This window comes from Agelaius phoeniceus, chromosome 9 (assembly GCF_051311805.1).
Source record: "Agelaius phoeniceus isolate bAgePho1 chromosome 9, bAgePho1.hap1, whole genome shotgun sequence".
NCBI classification, from domain to species: domain Eukaryota; kingdom Metazoa; phylum Chordata; class Aves; order Passeriformes; family Icteridae; genus Agelaius; species Agelaius phoeniceus.
The window spans coordinates 31133002-31152464 of record NC_135273.1 but is presented as its reverse complement, the minus strand read 5'-3'; the positions used below and the strand labels follow the sequence as shown (position 1 = coordinate 31152464).

The 19463-nt window shown below is 44.2% G+C and overlaps 1 protein-coding gene across 19 annotated transcripts in view; it reads right to left on the bottom strand.

The window, feature by feature from the left end:
* The window catches only part of PCDH15 (protocadherin related 15), a 642855-nt gene that overhangs the window by 186421 nt on the left and 436971 nt on the right, over positions 1–19463 (bottom strand). For all 19 annotated transcript variants that reach the window (XM_077183412.1, XM_077183413.1, XM_077183407.1 and 16 more), the window contains 5 exons: positions 17814–17974; positions 13851–14006; positions 4958–5077; positions 3367–3477; positions 881–1051 (listed from right to left, as the gene is read on the bottom strand). In XM_077183412.1, the coding sequence (XP_077039527.1) occupies positions 881–1051; positions 3367–3477; positions 4958–5077; positions 13851–14006; positions 17814–17974 (719 nt within the window). The remainder of the gene's footprint in view (positions 1–880; positions 1052–3366; positions 3478–4957; positions 5078–13850; positions 14007–17813; positions 17975–19463) is intronic.

Genomic DNA, 19463 nt, shown 5'->3' with positions numbered 1-19463 from the left:
CCAAGACAACTTCCACCCTCAACCTGCCTTTGGCTGGAGGCAGCAGGACACAGAGTGTGTGCTGTGACAACAAACCCAAGTTACACCTTAATGCCAAAGCTTAACATTGTTTTAATGCCATCTTAATGTCAGAGTTCATCAGGTGGGGCAATACCTAGTGATTTGATTGGTTCTGCCTTTTTTTATTCTTAATTATATGAGTCAAAGGTCACATATCAATATTAGTTCAGCAATCCCTGTTTCTGTTCCTCCCACCAGAGGTGCAGATCTCCAAGCAGCAGCTCTGCTGTAAGGAATGGCACTTGGCACCAAGTTGCAAGAAGAAATGAAAAAGTTATCACCTCATTTTGGGATTCATGCGTGCATGGAGTGTGAAATGAGCCTTACACTCACCTTTACCCGACCCTATGGATGGATTAACTGAGAGACTTAGCACAAGGACCTACATGGGATAAACCCCCACTGCTCTTCACTGCCTCTTGATCAGAACCTGGTAATTGCAACAAAAATCCTTTCAGGGGTCAGTGACTAATGCTTCCTGTTCCCAAAAATCTTTCTCCTATGGTTTATAACAACCCTCAATGGAGTAACATCAAGTCCCCTCCCAAAAGTGCTTCTTGGGGATATTTTGAGAGCAAAAGGAGACAGATCAGGAAAGGCAATTCCAAATTGTACCAAATTTCTACAAGACTCAGCCCTTGCAGCCAACGGGCCGTTTGGCACTGGATCCAAGCTGGAATTTCACCATCATCCCTACATGCATCTCACCTTGGCTTCCTCTTGCTTGGTTCACAAAACACGGCATCGAGCACCTTCTAGCTCACAGGAGAAGATGACAGGCAAAACAGATAAAACCCTGGAAAGATCCCAGAGGACTTACAGGGTCTGTGAGCTCTGGCAGGCTGGCTTGGTAGGTGAGGGGTCTGCAGTCCCGGGTGTTGTTCACCAGCACACAGGGCAGGAACATTGGTCCCAAATCGTCCCCATCCAGCACGTCCACGGTCAGCGTGGTCGTGCTCGTCCTCCGCTCGTTCAGGTTCTGCGCTCGGTCCTGTGGAGCAAAGCAGGTCCAGCTGGTGAGACTCCCTGAACTCAGAATCTCCTGGAAAAAAAACTTCCTAAAAAGAATCACCCCAAAGGTTTTAAGCAAGGCTGAGGATAAAACATGTAAGTGTGAGAATTATCCATGTTCCAGGAGTGATTACAGGAACTTCAGCCTCAGACCTGCAGCCTGAAAGGCTCACAAGTAAAATTAGGGGAAAAATTGAAGCAATACTGCAAGACATCTAGAGCTCAGAAATAATACAGCCTGGGAAAACTACAGCTTTTCTAAAACTACAATAATGCAGCGTGTTTGTAGAACATAAAAAGGCCCCGTGCCTTATTTATAACCAGAAATTGTTGTGGTTATACCCAAAGTACACATTAGCAACAGTTCAAGTCTTCTTTCTTCCTTTAGTGAAGAAACATCATGGCTGGCTAATATTTTGTTTAAAATACTCAAAAATATTCCCATTTTCACAGAGGAACTGCTGCATGAGCTCTCCTTTGCAAAGCTAAAACCTTGGGAGGGAATATGTGCCATGAATTACATCTTTCCCTCCTATTCTAATGTAACACTTAAAGAAAAAAAGGAATTATTAAATTTGTTTTTTTAATTTATGCTGTTGAATAACATCATCTATGTAAGATGAAGAGCCCATTGCTCTAAATTGGATTGAATATGGAAATGCATATTGTTTTTTTCCTATTTTGCAGTTCACTCAGTTCTTGCACCAGCTTCACATTTAGAGTAAATATGGGAATTTCTGCATTCAGCTTTCTTCACGGTCAGTGATGAAAAACAATCCCAGCTACAAGGAGCAGCTTTCATCATCAACTAAACCATTTCTCCATTCCTCCAGTAAGTGCCTCTGAGTAATTCTGGATCAAAGCACATAGAGAGTAATTAATTTCCAGCAGTATCTTCAGGATGCAAGGACAACAAAGCACTGACAGTGTAATCAGAGCAATGTGATTGCACAGTACACACCAGAGAAAATTCACTGCAGCCTGTGGGGTTATAGAATCCCAAAATGATTTGGGTTGGGAGGGACTTAAATCCCATCCAGAGCCACCCCTGCCATGGCAGGGACACCTTCCACTGTCCCAGGCTGCTCCAGCCTGGCCTTGGGCACTGCCAGGGATGCAGGGGCAGCCCCAGCTGCTCTGGGCACCCTGTGCCAGGGCCTCCCCATGCTCACAGGAAGGAATTCCTTCCCAATATCCCATATAACCCTGCTTTCTGTCAGTTTGAAGCCATTCCCCCTTGTCCTGGCACTCCATCCCTTGGAAAAGTCTCTCTCCATCCTTCTTGCCAGCTCCTTCAGATCCTGGAAGGCCACAGTGAGGCCACCCCAAAGCTGAGCATCCCCAGCTGTGCCAGCCTTTCCTCCCAGCAGAGCTGCTCCATCCCTCTGCCCATCCTGGTGCCTGCCCTGGGCTCTCTGCAGCAGCTCCAGGTCCCTCCTGTGCTGGGGCAGCTCTGCAGGTGGGGTCTCACCTGAGCCCAGGGGCACAGGGACAAGGAGCATTGAGCCACCCTTGGAGCCTGGCTTCTGCTGGCAGAATGCTGAACATGCCACAAAATAGGTAAGAAAAGAGACTGCAAAATATATCTGCACTTCTGTGCTAGAGAGATGACAGGAATGTGGAGGTGTGGATTCAGGATCTCCTGTTGCTTCAGAGCAAATATCATTTCCCATGAACAAAGATGTATCACAACAGTGAACAACAAAAGAGAAGTTTTCATTTCAGTTGTTATCAGAAGGACAAAAAGGGAGAAAAACCTTTCACAGCCCTCAAGGGCATCAAAACCCCCCTCTGATGACAGATATCTGAGATACAGTTTATACATCACTTTTCAGTTATCCACTGCCAGCCACTCTGGAAAAACCTCTCCGTACATTTGCAGTATGACTTGAAGGAAAAATCACCTCTTTATAACAAAATGCATTTCCAGCCTGAAGAATACAATGAAATTGTGTCCATTAAACTCATCTGAGTGACAATTAGCCTTGCCAGATTTGTTGGAAAATGGGACATTTAGTGCCATGAGGCTGCACTTTTCTGCATGGGCTGCACTGCACATTTGCAAGTTGCTCCTTGTGCCAAAAAGGTTGGCTTGTCACACACTGAGCAAGCTTTTTTAAGCAGTAATAATATGCCTGAGCTTTCAACAGCCTGGATAAATCTTAAATTAGATCTTCAGCAGAAGAGGATTTATCAGAGCTGCTATTTCAACAAGGCTCTGCCTTTCCTTGGGAAGGAAACTAAACTCACACCTAAATCAGGGGCACAAATAGCCTTCAAGAGATTTATACTCACATTTGCCTGAACAATGACAAAATAACGAGTCTTTTCTTCATAATTTAGTCTTTCCCTCAGAACTACTGCTCCGGACAAAGTGAGAGGAATATCAAAGGTCCTGTTGGAAGTCTGCAAATGAGAAAACAACACAATAACACTGAACATGCCTCAAAGTTGTGCTGTAGCTGGGCCACAATGGGGTGATCCTTTGGCTGGTATTCCAAGGCTGCATCTGCCCTTCAGATCAGAGATTATAAAACTTTCTATGTTTTCTCCCCACCCAGTTCCCTCCTGAAGAATCCCCCAGTAATGAATTTGTACAGAACAGAATTCTCCTGGGTTCTTCACCTATCTGTTACTACTTCCAACCACAAAAGTCTGACTGAATCTGCTTCTTTCCCCTTTGCCATCCTGAATTTGCAGTGGTGCATTCAAATCAAGTGCTCAAGCAGCAGAGATAAGAAATCCACATCATTGTACTTATCTGCTCTTTATTCTGCCTTTCATGAGGGCAATGAAGTGCTAAACAAGCAGAGAACATCAGCGTTTAGGTGCCAGTTCATGCATACGTTCCTATCCAAGGAAATTCACATTTCAGGGTAAATGCAGATGTTAAATGGAGTGAAATACAATTTGTTCCATCTATTTGCTTCTCCTGACTCAGGTGACAAAGCTGGGGGAAAACCTGGCAGGAGGGCACACATTTCTGACCTGAGATCCAATGGCAATTCCATTATCAAATTAATCTAATTAAAAAATAAACCCCATCTTTCCATGCTTCAATCTCTTGGTGCTGAAGATAGTCAGTATTTAAGTATTTTGAACAGGCAACAGCAATACAAGATTCCAAACACAGCAGAGGCACACAGGAATATTGTTTCTTTACATCACAGAGCAAGGCCTTTTCCCTTGAAGAGCCTAAATAACTAAAAATGAAAGGGTTTTTTCAGTAAATAAATGAGAATGAGTGTTAAGTTCTCTGTGCAGCATGGGGAATCCATGGTGGGCAGGAAAACAGGCTTGGGAATGCATCCCAGACTGATAAATAACTGGAGATAGTCTGAGTTTGACACTCATCTTTTGGGATAAAGTATTTTATCCCAAGGGGGGAAATCAACAAGGGGCTTTATACTGAGGCAAAACAGAAATCATGGAATCCCAGAAGGATTTGGGTTGGAAGAGATCTTAAAGCCCATCCAGAGACAGCCCTGCCATGGGCAGGGACACCTTCCACTATTCCAGGTTCCTCTAAGCCCCAAAATCCAACCTGGCCTTGGACACCTCCAGGAATGGGATAGACAATTTCTCTGGGCATTACTGAAAGTGAAATGATCCAGCTGCTGACAGCAAGGCAATGAGAGGGAAGGTAAATTCATCTGTGGTTACAGAGCTCATGGGCAGAGAAAATACTTGATATGAAGGAAAACATTTCTTTATATCCAACAGCAACCTCTTGTTCATTTACTACTTCACGATATAAATATAAATATAAATATAAATATAAATATAAATATAAATATAAATATAAATATAAATATAAATATAAATATAAATATAAATATAAATATAAATATAAATGAATGGAGGGAAAAAATGTGAGTGGCTGTACCTTGTCATTAGGATTGTACTGGATGACATATTCTATCTGGCCATTGGGACCATCATCAATGTCAATAGCACCATTGTTTCCAGAAAATCCTGTGAAGATGGTTGTTCCAACTGGAGTTAACTGCAAGAACAGCAAGAGATCCCTATTAAAACCTTGGGGTTTTAAAGTTAATTTTAACCTTATTTTTCCTCCTAGCTCTGGCCTATAAAGCATCAAGACAGAATTTCATCTTTAAAAAAAACCCAAAAAACACAAAAAAAGATAAAAACACTTTTTAAACCTGAAAGAACCCATGAAATAAATATAGATTAAACCAAATAAAAGCTCATTTTTCAGACTCAGGAAGGAAAACAAGGATGAGCTGCAAATGTAAACAGAACTTATTTGACAGCATCTTCATAGCAACGTGAACAGAGCCAGATTAATATTGTTACATGCAAACACAAACACCCATAGAGCTCCATGGCTTTGAGCAAACACAGGAGTGATGCTGTTGCTCCAATATTGCCTTGGCAGCAATTGAATACCCATTAAATGATGGTTTGAAAATGAATCCATTTATAATTATCCTCACGCAGATAAATAGCACGAAATCAAGGCCCATTGAGAGCAAAGACAGAAGATTTCTTGGGAGTCATCGCTTCTGAATTTAAATATTCAGGAAACTTTGCAAGTAATCAACCTGAAAGGGAGGAACAAATGAACAAACACTTGTGGATTCAGCACAACCTTTGCTCCCTGGTGCTCCCCACATTTGTGGCCCTTCAGTTCCCAGAGTCCCACTGGCCCCTCTTCTTCCTTCCAGATCTTACCCAAAGCTGCTGCACATATTTAAACCTAGAGGGCCTAAAAAGGTTTGAAGTATTGGAAGAAGAGCAGGAGGCAAAGGACAGAGTGATTCCAGCATTTGGTGCAGATGTGGGTGTTATTTCACGTTCCTGTTTTGTAGTGCTCACAATAAAGCAAAGACTTAACTCCCCATTTCCTCCTGCACTCATAGTTCCTGTTTTATTTATAAAGCTGCTAATTAGGGTGTAATGGTTGGCAGACTTCTCTGGGAAACATTTTCAGGGCTGACAATACTGAATCTTTGAAATAAAAGCCACCAATTCAAAGCCTTTTTATGGTAAAACAAGTGGGGTTTAATTTATAATACCACCACTATACACACTTACACCACGACTCTTTATGTTCATGTTTTGCTTCTAACTTGGCTTATTTACTTCTGGAGCAGGCAGCAGAAGTGTCACACGTGGGTGCAGGAAGTTGAATGTGCCCTAATGGGCTGGGATGTGTGTGGGAGAAGGGGACAGAAGACCAAAGTAACCTGAAAATCAGCTGGGCAAAGTTCCAGGATGGTTTGCAGGGGGTTTTCCCACCACTGGGGATGGGCTGCGCCTTGATATCCACTCAGGCACCCCCCTGCTGCCTCCTCAACAGCTCAGGAGAGGAAAATCCCGTGTTCCTGAGGGAAAAGAGGGAGACCAGGCACCCACTGCCTGGGTGGCCTCTGTCCCACACCACCAGGCAGGACAGAGCCTGTGGGGAACATGGATTAAACATCCTGCCAGCAAAAAATGCCCTGATTACCCTGGGATGGGGACAGAGGGACACAGACCAGCAGCACTGTCCCCTGTCCCAGGCTCAGCATCACCACTCCGTAACTCCCAGCTCCTCCTCACCATTTTCTCCTCACTCCCTGCTGCCACACGGCAGTTTCCCCTCTCTTAAACGCCTTTCCCCCTCTTTTAACCCATTTTCCCCTCTCTTAAACCCCTTTTCTCCTCTCTTAACCCCTTTTCCCCTCTCTTAAACCCCTTTTCCCCTCTCTTAAACCCCTTTTCTCCTCTCTTAAACCCTTTTCCCCTATCTTAAATGCCTTTCCCCCTCTCTTAACCTCTTTACTCCCCTCTTAACCCCTTTACCCCCCTCTTAACGCCCTTTTCCCCCTCTCTTAACCCTTTTTCCCCCCTCTTAACCCCTTTTCCCCTCTCTTAACCCCTTTTCCCCCTCTCTTAAACCCCTTTCCCCCTCTCTTCAACCCCTTTCCCCCTCTCTTAAACCCCTTTTCCTCTCTCTTAACCCCTTTATCCCTCTCTTAACGCCCTTTTCCCCCTCTTAACCCCTTTTCCCCTCTTTTAACGCTCTTTTCCCCCTCTTAACCCCTTTACCCCCCTCTCAACCCCTTTTCCTCTCTCTTAAACCCCTTTTCTCCTCTCTTAAACCCCTTTTCCTCTCTCTTAACCCCTTTTCTCCTCTCTTAACCCCTTTTCTCCTCTCTTAAACCCCTTTTCCCCTCTCTTAACGCCCTTTTCCCCCTCTTAACCCCTTTTCCCCCCTCTTAACCCCTTTTCCCCCCTCTTAACCCCTTTTCCCCTCTCTTAACCCCTTTTCCCCCCCTCTTAACCCCTTTTCTCCTCTCCTAACCCCTTTCCCCCCCTCTCAACCCCTTTTCCCCTCTCTTAACCCCCTTTTCCTCTCTCTTAACCCAGTTTTCCTGAGTTCCATGGGGCAGGCTGAGGGCTGGGATGTGCCCAGTGCTGGAGCTGTGGATGCCTCACTCCAGGGCAGCTCCCACCTCTCCTCACAGACACTCCTCAGGTCCTGCCTGGGCACTGACACCCTGTAGCTCAAAATAAGGGAGTTTAACCAATTAATCCCCGTTTAAACAATGGTTCCATTAGTGGGAAGAGCCAGGCATGGTGCTGGCTGGTCATGGGGTGGCATGGGATGGAAATCACCCAGGTTTCTGCTGGCCAAACAGGACAAAATCCTGGTGCTACCAGATGGATCTGAGAGGAGCAGCTCTGGAGACATCAGACATGTAGAATGCAGAATGGTTTGGGTGGGAAAAGACATTAAAGATCATCCAATCCCAATCCCTGCCATGGCAGGGACACCTTCCACTGTCCCAGGCTGCTCCAGCCTGGCCTTGGGCAGTGCCAGGGATGCAGGGGCAGCCCCAGCTGCTCTGGGCACCCTGTGCCAGGGCCTGCCCACCCTGCCAGGGAACAATTCCTCATTCCCAATATCCCACCCAGCCCTGCCCTCTGGCACTGGGAGCCATTCCCTGTGTCCTGTCCCTCCATCCCTTGTCCCCAGTCCCTCTCCAGCTCTCCTGGAGCCCCTTTAGGCCCTGGCAGGGGCTCTGAGCTCTCCCTGGAGTCTTTTCTTCTCCAGGTGAGCACCCCCAGCTGTCTCCAGAGCAGAGGGGCTCCAGCCCCTCCATGGCCTCCTCTGGACTCGTTTCAACTGATCCACACCTTTCTTGTATTTGGGATCCCAGTGCTGGACACCATACTGCAGATGGTGTCCCATAAAAAAAAAAAAAAAAACAAACCAAAACCAAAACATATACTTTAGACTATTAAAATTAAATATTGTAAAAATGCTGTCACATCCAGGCAGCCCAGGAGATGACAGACACCCTGGAGCTGCTGGCACAGCTCCCACCAGCCCTTTCTGACAGCGTGCAGATAAATAGTGGCCAACATAAAAAGGCTCCAGCACCATAAAGCACATTAATAAGTGATAACAAAGGAGACAGTTGCAAAAATGACACATCAGTAAACACCAGAACTCCAATTCCATGCTCTAACAGTAAAAGTCAAAAGCTGAAGTCTTGCATTTGATCTATTGCACCCAAAGTAACTGACTGCAGATGTGCAGACCTTCAGGACACCCACGTTTCCATTTCATCCAAGTTTTCTTTCCTGCAACACAAATGATACTAGAAAAGAACACTGGGGAAAAAAAATCCTCTCCACTCCTTCATGACAGAGCTCCAGCAGCATTTGGACAATGCTCTCAGGGTGTGATTTTTGGGGTGTCAGTGCAGGGCCAGGGGTTGGAGTGGATGATCCTGGTGGGTCCCTCCCAGCTCAGGATATTCCATGATTCTGTGACTTCCAGCCTGCTCAAGATCTCACATTAGAGATTCCTGCAGCCTTTAGAAAAAAATTTAGATGAGCTCTTAACTCAATACTTCAAATCCACTTCCAATCATCTGGGAGAGGCCCTCAGCACTCCAAGCCTCACAAATTTTTTACACAGAGATCTCAGCATTGTGCTGATTTTTACTATGGTATTTACCATTAGCCAGTCATAATACATTTTCCCACAATTTGTGAGGGATTTCTGAGAGACTGCTGCCACCTCCTTGTTGGAACAACAAGGAGAAGCTCAGTTCCCCTTATAAAATACAACTTTAGCCTGGAGAAAAGGAGGCTCAGGGAGGGTCAGGCTGTGGTGCCAGGGAACAGGGACAGGACAAGGGCAAAGGGCCTCAAGCTGGGCCAGGGGAGGCTCAGCTTGGATATTGGGAAAAATTCCTTCACTAAAGAGTGGAATTTTGTTTCTCCATAGGAGCCTTTGGTATGTCCTAGGAAAAGGGCTTGAAGTTGTGCATCAAAGGGTTTAACCATCAAAGTGTTTCACCTTATGACAAGAAAACTTTAGGGATTGCAAAGAGACAATTCCAGGAGTGTCAGTGACAGCCTGAGGATAATCATCTCCGTGGGAACTCAATCCAGTGGAAAAGAATCATGATGACACGAAACAAGGAAGATTGCAAAAAGAATGCAATTAAACAAACAGAGAGGAGATGCACACAATAAATCTTCCTCTTGCACAGTCTACAGCTGTAGCACTTAAAAACTTCCTTCAGCGTGATTAATGGCTATTAGAAGTCAAGATGCAGACAGAAGCATTCAGCTCTTCCATAAAACATTTGGACAATGAATTTCCCTATTATTGCCTATTTACAAAGTTAAAAATGAATAATTTTTCAGAGTGGCCCAAAAGAGCAGAGCAAAGCCAGATTTACAGTTAATCATTCTGAGCTAACACTCTTTTGATGATGTCTACCTGCAGAGATTAATTATTTCGATACCACAAGGAAAAAGGAATAATTACACCACCAGAAATGAAAATTCAGCACAAGTTCTAATTCTCAACAGCCCAAACCCAAAGTTCTGAGATGGCTGAAGTTCAAGAAAGGTTCTTATTTTGCCAAGGATTCCAATCTCTGCTAAATTAAAGGAGGAAAACAAAAAGCCCCGAACTAAATAAATGAACCAACCCCAAAGCAGCTCTAAGGTTACATGCATTTAATAAATACTGACTTCAACAGTGTTCTAGGGGCTCCACCTCTACTTCCAAACAGAATCTGCTATCAAACACCCCTGACTTGCTCTGTAGGACTCAGGAAAGTGAAAAACTAAGAGCAAAGAAAGTCAGTTTTATAAAACCCAGGGAATGCAAAACTGGAGCTGCATTTAGCTCAGATAAAAATGATCAGATAAGTTGTGTTGAACACAAAACACAGACACCACCACTGGGCCTCAGCAGTACAAGATTTTTCTTCCTAATCCCTGTATTAAGCTCCATAAATTTAAACCCCTTGTGGCAATGCCATATATTTGCCTGCAGAATATTAACTGAGCTGCATAATTCTTCTGAATTTCAACTTAGCTGCAGAACTTGGGTTTAGTATGGTAATAACTCAAATCTTCAAGTCACCAGTACGGTCAAATTTAGCCCCAGGCTAATGTCATTGTCAGGAGTTTTTCCTAACTGAATAACAATGGGATATTTTTATGTAAATAAAAATATGTCATGCAAAAAACCAAGGGAATAACTCTGCAGAGGATTTCTCATTATCATAAAAATGGTGACATCAACCTTCACTTGTTTTTGCTTCCATGTGGAGATTCCTAATGCTTGGGAGAGCAGTTGGAGTTGGCTGAGATACTTGGACTTGTAAAAGCACCAGGAAGGGAAAAGGAAAACTGGCACCAAAATGGTGGGGAAACAGAAAATCTGTTTTCAACTAAGACTTTAAAGAAATCAATTTTATTTGTAACTTCATGTGGATCCCAGCACTGTCATTCCCAGCTCAGCCACCTCATCCAACAAACATTCCAGCCTCCATCAACACTGACAAGGACAAGCCCAGCTCCATGTGACAAGCCCATACTTTTAAGAGAAGAATTAAAATCCAGACCAAAAAAGTATTCCTCAATCACCAGGCAATGAAGATTTTGATTCTTAGCTGCAAAAGGCACATTTTCAATCCACTCACATGAATTTCTCTGCACATTTTAATTTGGGATCAACTTTACCCAAGGGTCTTCTATAGGTACAAGTGTGGGAATGATGGAAGGAAACAAATCCCTAAGGACTGTCGGACAATAGACAGAATGTTCCAGAGACACTCTTTATGTCTTGAGATGTGTCAGGGTTCTGAGGGCCCAGATGAAGGTGTTTGAAGCAGTAGAGTGAGGAATTATGGCACAAGGCAAAACACACTGGAAAAAAAGGCTACAAAACACCTGGAGGAGTGGAAGGAAGGAAAGGAGGGGCACCATATCCACATCCACGTGAAACTGGGGAAGACAAACTTGGTCTGCAGAGGATTTCTCATTATCATAAAAATGGTGACATCAACCTTCACTTGTTTTTACTTCCATGTGGAGATTCCTAATGCTTGGGAGAGCAGTTGGAGTTGGCTGAGACACCTGGACTTGTAAAAGCACCAGGAAGGGAAAAGGAAAACTGGCACCAAAATGGTGGGGAAACAGAAAATCTGTTTTCAACTAAGACTTTAAAGAAATCAGTTTTGTTTGTAACTTCACGTGGATCCCAGCACTGCCATTCCCAGCTCAGCCACCTCATCCAACAAACATTCCAGCCTCCATCAACACTGACAAGGACAAGCCCAGCTCCATACTTTTAACAGAAGAATTAAAATCTGACCAAAAAAGTATTCCTCAATCACCAGGCAATGAAGATTTTGATTCTTAGCTGCAAAAGCCACATTTTCAAACCACTCACATGAATTTCTCTGCACATTTTAATTCAGGATCACCTTTACCCATAGGTCTTCTATAGGTACATAAAAACCATTCAATTTCTCCAAAACACAATAAAATCTATTCCTTCATTGAGTTGTTTTATGTTCCTTATGCAAGAGAAATTTCTGTACTTTTCGGTTTACAAGCAACCAGAAAACAGAAGCAAAAATTAACCACAAACCTTTCGTCCCAGTGCATTCCTGTTGCTAAATTCACCAGAGGCAGCACCAATTATGAGCAGAATAAATGAGCATTAAAACATTTAATCACTCATTAAAACCTTTGAGAGAGTCTGAGATGCTTTGTGAATTATTTTTTTGTTAATTAATTAATGAGAGCATGAACTCACAGGGCGCTGCTCAAGGGCACAGTGGTGCCACGTCAGATGTTATCCATGGAACAGAGATAAAATAAAAAGAAGAAATTAATTAAATCAGGGTGCAGCTGGTGGAAAGAGCAACAGTGCATTTTGCCCAGCAATAATTCCAATAAATGCTTGGTGTCCTCAGAAGCTTGCTCAACTTCTGAACACAAATAATTGGGAATGGTGCATTTTGCACTCTGCATTTTGGACTTCTTGCTAATTATGGAAAATCCTTGTTTTCTTAGCATAGCCATACTGCCTGTCTTTGGTTTCCCTGCAGAAATGGTGCAGGTTTTGGAAGTGATCTGGGCCCTGCAGCACAACCCACACAGGCACTTCAGGCCTGGGCTGATGTTGCCTTTACTCAAGACCAGAAACGTTCCTGCACTGGGTCTGTAGAAACAGAGAAATTCCATGGCCGTGTGAAAGCCAATGTGAAAACCATGGACAAGGCCACGGAGGACCTTCCCAATGCTCCCAGATTCCAGTGGGAAGTCACACAGGCAGCTGGAGTGCCAAAAATATTTTAATTTAATTTAAATTTAATTTAAAACTGGGAAGTTTGAAAAACCTTGCTTACCTTTATGTCAGTTGCAGGTCCAATATGATGTGTGGTTTTGGGGAGGGGTTTCTTCCATACTTTTGGGTTAATTATGCCTCACCTCATCAATGGCCCACTCTTTTCCCAAGGCACATGCGTGGCCATTGAGACCAGAGGCAACAAAAGGACATGTTGAAAAGCTGAATCCCCCAAACACAACAAAATAGGAAATTTCCCCAAATCCAGTCTATTAAAATCAAAGCAGCCATGCTCTTTCACAGACCCCCCCATCCTGCAAACCCAGGCTGCATATTTAATATAATTTATTTTCTTAAATATAATTCTACTTCATAATTCTACTTCTTTCACTCTTCATCTGCACAAAACTGACCCATCTTTCCATTTTCCACATAGTTTCAGGCCTCTTAATTTCCATTACTTCATGTAAGTCCCTGTTTCTACTCATTACTAAAGCCCTGACATGCTAACCCTGAAAACACAGGGGTTTTTGTACTGCTTATTGGCAGATTATTCAGTCCCTAACAGAATGAAAAACTTCACTGGAAAGTGAAATGAAGTTATACCAGCTCAAGAAGAAAATAATTTTTTTTTTTCAAATGATACAGTGGTCCAATTCACAGTTCTCTATTAAAAAAAAACCAACCAAACAAACCATAACATAATAAACAATAGAAAATAAAATAATTCATTTCACAGGCATCAGAGCATCATCAATAAACCACATCTGCACTTTGCCAAGCTTCAACATTGTTAATAAACCTTTTTAAACTGTTTTTTAACTTTCTTTTCCTCATACATAGGTTTGTTCTTGAAAGTGCTTTAATTTAACAGAAAACAACGCTTCATTCATGAAAACACTGCTTTAAATTTGGGTGCCTTCTGCAAAATTCCTGCTGAAAACTCTGCTGGGTCTTTGTATTCCTTAAGGAAAAGACGCAGGATAAGATGTTAGATGAAGCCTAGCGAAGCGACGAGCACAACAAGAAACAACCGTATTTTTTTGGTTTTCAAGGAGGAGGCAGTGCAAGCTGGGATTTAGCAGTGACCCCACCCAAAGGAGAAGGAGGAGAAGGAGGAGGAGGAGGAGGAGGAGGAGGAGGAGGAAGCTCTGACCTCGTTGACGGCCACGTAGTAGCGCTGCTGCTGGAACTGCGGGGAGTTGTCGTTGCGGTCGCGCACCACGATGCGCACCTCGTGGTTGATGATGGTGCCCACCTTCCTGTTCACACACTGCACCTGCACCACGATGGACTGGATGGACACGGGGGGCTGCAAGGGGAAAGAGAGGCTGTGGGAAAGGGACCTGGAAAATGGCACCTCTCTGAGCCCTTGGTTAATTGTTATTGGAATTCAACGGATCCCAGAAGGGCTTGGGTGGGAAGGGACCTTCAAGATCATCTCCTTCCCTCCCTGCACCTTCCACTGTCCCAGGGTGCTCAGAGCCCTGTCCAACCTGGCCTTGGGCATTGCCAGGGATCCAGGGGCAGCCCCAGCTGCTCTGGGAAATCTGTGCCAGTGCCCCACCATCCTCATCACAGGGAACAATTCCTTCCCAGTATCCAACCTAACCTTGTCCTCTGGCACTGGGAGCCATTCCCCTTGTCCTGTCCCTCCATCCCTTATCCCAAGTCTCTCTCCATGTTTCCTGTAGCCCCTTCAGGCCCTGCAGGGCCACAATTTGGTCACCCCAGAGCTTCTCCTCTCCAGGTGAGCAGCCCCAGCTGTGCCAGCCTTTCCTCCCAGCAGAGCTGCTCCATCCCTCTGCCCATCCTGGTGCCTGCCCTGGGCTCTCTGCAGCAGCTCCAGCTCCCTCCTGTGCTGGCCCCAGGGCTGGGGCAGCTCTGCAGGTGGGCTCTCCCAGATGTGAGACAGAGGGAAAGTTGGTAACACCAGAGAAACAAAAAGACCTGAGGAGAAACCTGTGACTGACCAAGTCAAGGTCTTGGAAGCAGCTCTAAGATCCTCCACTGTTATGTGCCAGGGCCTGCCCACCCTGCCAGGGAACAATTCCCAATTCCCAATATCCCATCCAGCCCTGCCCTCTGGCACTGGGAGCCATTCCCTGTGTCCTGTCCCTCCATGCCTTGTCCCCAGTCCCTCTCCAGCTCTCCTGGAGCCCCTTTAGGCCCTGGCAGGGGCTCTGAGCTCTCCCTGGAGCCTTCTCCTCTCCAGGTGAGCACCCCCAGCTGTGCCAGCCTGGCCCCAGAGCAGAGGGGCTCCAGCCCTTGAGCATCTCCAAGGCCTCCTCTGTACACTCCCCAAAGCCTTTCTTGTTTCTTTCTTGTCTTGAATTGAAAGGTCAAGTCTGAAATAAATCACATCTGTTACCAGTTACATTTGCAAATAATTCAGAAACAACTTCCAGTGTGGACAATCCTGTTTTTCTCTCTGCAGTGAACACAGCAGTGATCTAAAACTCCCAAACTGATGAATGGACAAAGAAATTTAGGCTGGAATGGCTTTTACTACTCATTTTAGTAAGATCCAAGAGTTTTTAGACTGCCTTTAATAAGGTGCAGTCACTACTAAGTATATCTGGATTAATTAGCCAAGCCCATGAATAATATAATTATTTGAAATGACAGATATTTGATAAATATTTGATATTCTGAGTTTACAAAAATATGGAAATAAGCAATGGCACAATGGCAAAGTTTCTTTATGAAACCAGGGACAAATCATCCCAGCACCTTTCAGCAGCTTCAGTTCTGATTTATCACTGGTCATTCTTCTTAAAGTTTTAGAAGAAAAGCGTGGAATTTTCTTTTTATCTGATTTTATTTGGAAAGCACACTGCCATTCTTAGTAACAATCAATCTAGGAAGATTTGTTGTCAAGAAAGGCAAGAAATAAATAAAAGGACAGGATCAGGCTGACTGAATCAGCAGGGAGAGAAAAATGGGAAGGATATCCAAATATATGCAATTTGTGAACCAGAGGCTCCAATTTTTGCTCTGTAATAAAAAAAGCTGAATCTAAATGTTCAACTTAATAAAACTCCCAGTTTCATTGGTCCTGGAAAGCTTCAAGTGGATTTGAGTGGAAGGATGGGAAAAATAGGTTGGGATTTTTGTTAACAAAAAGAAACTCTCCCACACTGAATGGTTCTGTGGTGCTGGGGTAGCACAGCCCTGGTTCTGAAGGCTGGAAATGTCCCTTAGGAGAATCCATAAGGCTGGAAAAGATTTCCAAGACCATGGAGTTCAGCTGTTGACCCAGCACTAAGCCATGTCCCCAGAGGAGCCATATTAATAATGCCCATGACACACATTTCATATTTTTACTCAGGGTTGCTCTCCTTTTCGTTGGGTTGTGAGTGACTGCACTACCCTGAGGTCATGCAAGAGAGGCACAGGGGGCATCACACCCAAAATCTGAACCACCTTAAAGCCCACATCTCCTTCTCACAGCCCACTGAACTTAAATAGCCAGAGATGAATGACTGGACACAGTATTAGAGGTAAGAAGTGTTCCAGTTCATAGTAAAAAATGAGGAATTAATACCTTAAATACCAATGTAAACGTGTTATTACCTGAATTTAATTAAGAAATGTACACATTTCACTTGTTTCCAGGGGACTTGAGTCTACCTCTGGCAAAGAACATCCCTGTAAAGTGTCTAGGAACTCACAGGAATGGGAATTGGTTTAGACTGTGACTAATATTGAAACTCAAGTAATCTTATGAGGTTCTTTGGGTAAAGCATTGACTTTGATTCATGTTAAGGTGACAAAAAAGCATCAACAAATGGCCTTGAAAAGAAGAATTAGCACTGATCCAACAGGGATTTTAGTTCCTAACTCCCTGTGGATGGGTGTGGGCTGATAAAAATTGACCCCACATTTCTTAGAGTGATTCTCCAGCCTTACCTTCCATTCCAGGCTCTCATTTTTTGCTCTGGCTTAAAATTAAATCTGAGAGGCCAAAGCTGCTCCAGCAGGTGCTGGATGGCACTTGAAGAAGTGCCAACTCTCCCAGAAAGTCTTCTGCCACCATGACCACTCTGCCACACTTTGTGCTTTGCATGGGAAAACACTTTGTGAATTAAAACAAAATTAAGAACAGCTGAGTTCAATTAGTGCCTTTCACCAGCAAATGGAAATGAGGAGAAATTTGCATGTTGTTTTTGGTACTTATGAATTTATCTCAAAACACATGGAGAAGACAAATTAATCAATCAAGCTAATACAAAACAAACTTCCCTGCACTCCAAGGAGAGCTCCTGAGTTTTACAGCATTCTCGCCATATTGATTAAAGCACTTGCAAGTCAATTTTACTTTCAGTCTGTCGCAAGGTTGCAACACTGTGAGGAAATGTCTCTATTTTTAGAGTGTTTTCTCCTCAATGAAATTAGCCTAGATGAGAACACTCCTATTTATTTTATGCTTTTCATCTTTTTATAAAAATCAAACCTACCCTGGCAATATTTCCTTAACACCATCAGGAATGAGCACAGCAAATATGTTTTAGGCTGCCTTAAAAAAAAGAATGTGAACCAGCACGTTCTCAATGGAATGAGATTTTATTTTTGTGTTTTTCATCTTTCTTTTTATAAAAATCAAACCTACCCTGGCAATATTTCCTTAACACCATCAGGAACGAGCACAGCAAATATGTTTTAGGCTGCCTTAAAAAAAGAATGTGAACCAGCACGTTCTCAATGGAACATCTCAAGCTTTGTGAGTGAATTGTGGCAGTCACGACTCGTCACTTCTCACAGCTCATAATTCAGTGTACACAGGGAAAAGCAGGCTGCTAATAAATGTCACAGGGCACAGGGTAAGCAGCCAGCAAAACAGAATAAAAATCCAATTCAACAAACGAGTCAAGTTTGGTCAGATATAAAACTCTTAACATCAGGTTTCTTTGGTCTTCGTTGTTATGTTTGCTCACAATAATATTTGCACATAAGGTCAAGTTCCTCCCAATAAATCCTAAACAAAGGATCAGATGAACTCTGTTCCCATCCATGTGGGGACAAGACAGATGCAGGGATTATATCCTAGCAGGAGTTGTGTGCATGGTTAATTAGAGGTGACCGTGTTTGTGGAGGAGAAAAGCAAGGCCCAACTCACGTCTCTGTCCAGCACACGGCCGGTGCTGTTCAGGTACAAGGTCTGCTTGATGGGGTCCAGGATCACCCAGTAATCCACGTTGTCCTTCAGGGAGAGCTCGATGGTGGGGTCAGGCCCTCCTGCTGTCCCTTTGATCAGCATGTTGTCAACCAGGATAGTGCCTGCAACAACAGTGAACAGCCCAGGGAGGAATTTATAGAGAATCCGCATTTCTGTGTATTTCTGTAAGCACTGCGACACTGAAAATGCTGTTTTCTACCTCAGCTTTGTGGTGTTTTATGTTTTGAGTGATGTTTAAAGAGTCTGAACCTTATTATCTGTAATAAAAAACTGCCCGTGACACTGCAGCTGTATCAGACAATGCCAGGAGAAGCACTTGCAATGCACAATGATTTAAATTGACAATGAGACCTGCCACATCCAGCTATCTACTTAACAAGATGAGCTTTTTCTTCATTGAGCAATCATCCCCCAATCTCCCTTCGAACAAATGAAAGCACAGAAATAACAACCAAACTCCGAATAAATTTTCTGCAGTGAGAGCGACACATCAAGGTGATGAGGGGAGGAAAAAAAGCACAGTTACATAAAGCTCTCCAGGAAAAAAGAGGGTTTGTACCTGGAGCTGCTCTGCAACAGAAACTGAATTGCAGCACAAGGATTGCAGCCACAAGACAAAGGTGGTACTGAGAGGAGCAGCCAGCTCCTAGCGTGGGTCTTTCCATGGAATCACAGGAACTCAGAATGGTTTGGGTTGGGAGGGATCCTATAAATCCAAAATTCCACCCTGTGCCATGGGCAGGGACACCTTCCACTGTCCCAGGCTGCTCCAAGCCCTGGCCTTGGGCACTGCCAGGGATCCAGGGGCAGCCACAGCTGCTCTGGGCACCCTGTGACAGTGAAGAATTCCTTAAATGTAACCTAAATTTTCCTTCTGTCAGTCTGAAGCCATTCCCTGTGTCCTGTCCCTCCAGTCCCTGTTGCAGGGTCCCTCTCCAGCTCCCCTGTGTCCCTTCAGGCCCTGGCAGGAGCTCTGAGGTCTCCACACACCCTTCCCTTCTCCAGGCTGAGCATTCCCAGCTGTCCCTGCCTGGCTCCACAGGGAAGATGCTCCAGACCCATCAGCATCTCCATGGCCCCTCTGGACCTGCTCCAACAGCTCCATGCCCTCCTCTGCAGAACAGTGCACAGAATTCCAGATGGGGTCACACAAGAGACCACCCTGTCCCATCCTGCCCCCTTTCAGCAGTCAGCCCCCACATTGTACACAATTTCCTGTGCAAAACACTCCCAGCTCACTTCCCAAACATCAACCATCACAAACCACCCCAAGCGTTGCCCTCCGGTGCCTCGGATTTGCACGCAGAGCATTTATAACCACTCCTCTGAAAAATGTCCTTCTTCTGCAAAATTAACACTCCCCAGTTTGCTTCACACCAAAATATTAACAGGAATTATCTTTGTGGAAGTTCACCAGCAGTTACGAGGAAAACCTGTGAATGTCAGTGGCTGCAGAAGATTTAAATTAGGTTAAAATATTTACCATGTAACCTCCTGTTATTAAGGGCCCAAATAATTTATTCCAAAGTGTAGCATGGAGTTTCTTTACACCTTCACTGTATAACAGTGACTGTGTATAAAAATATTCAT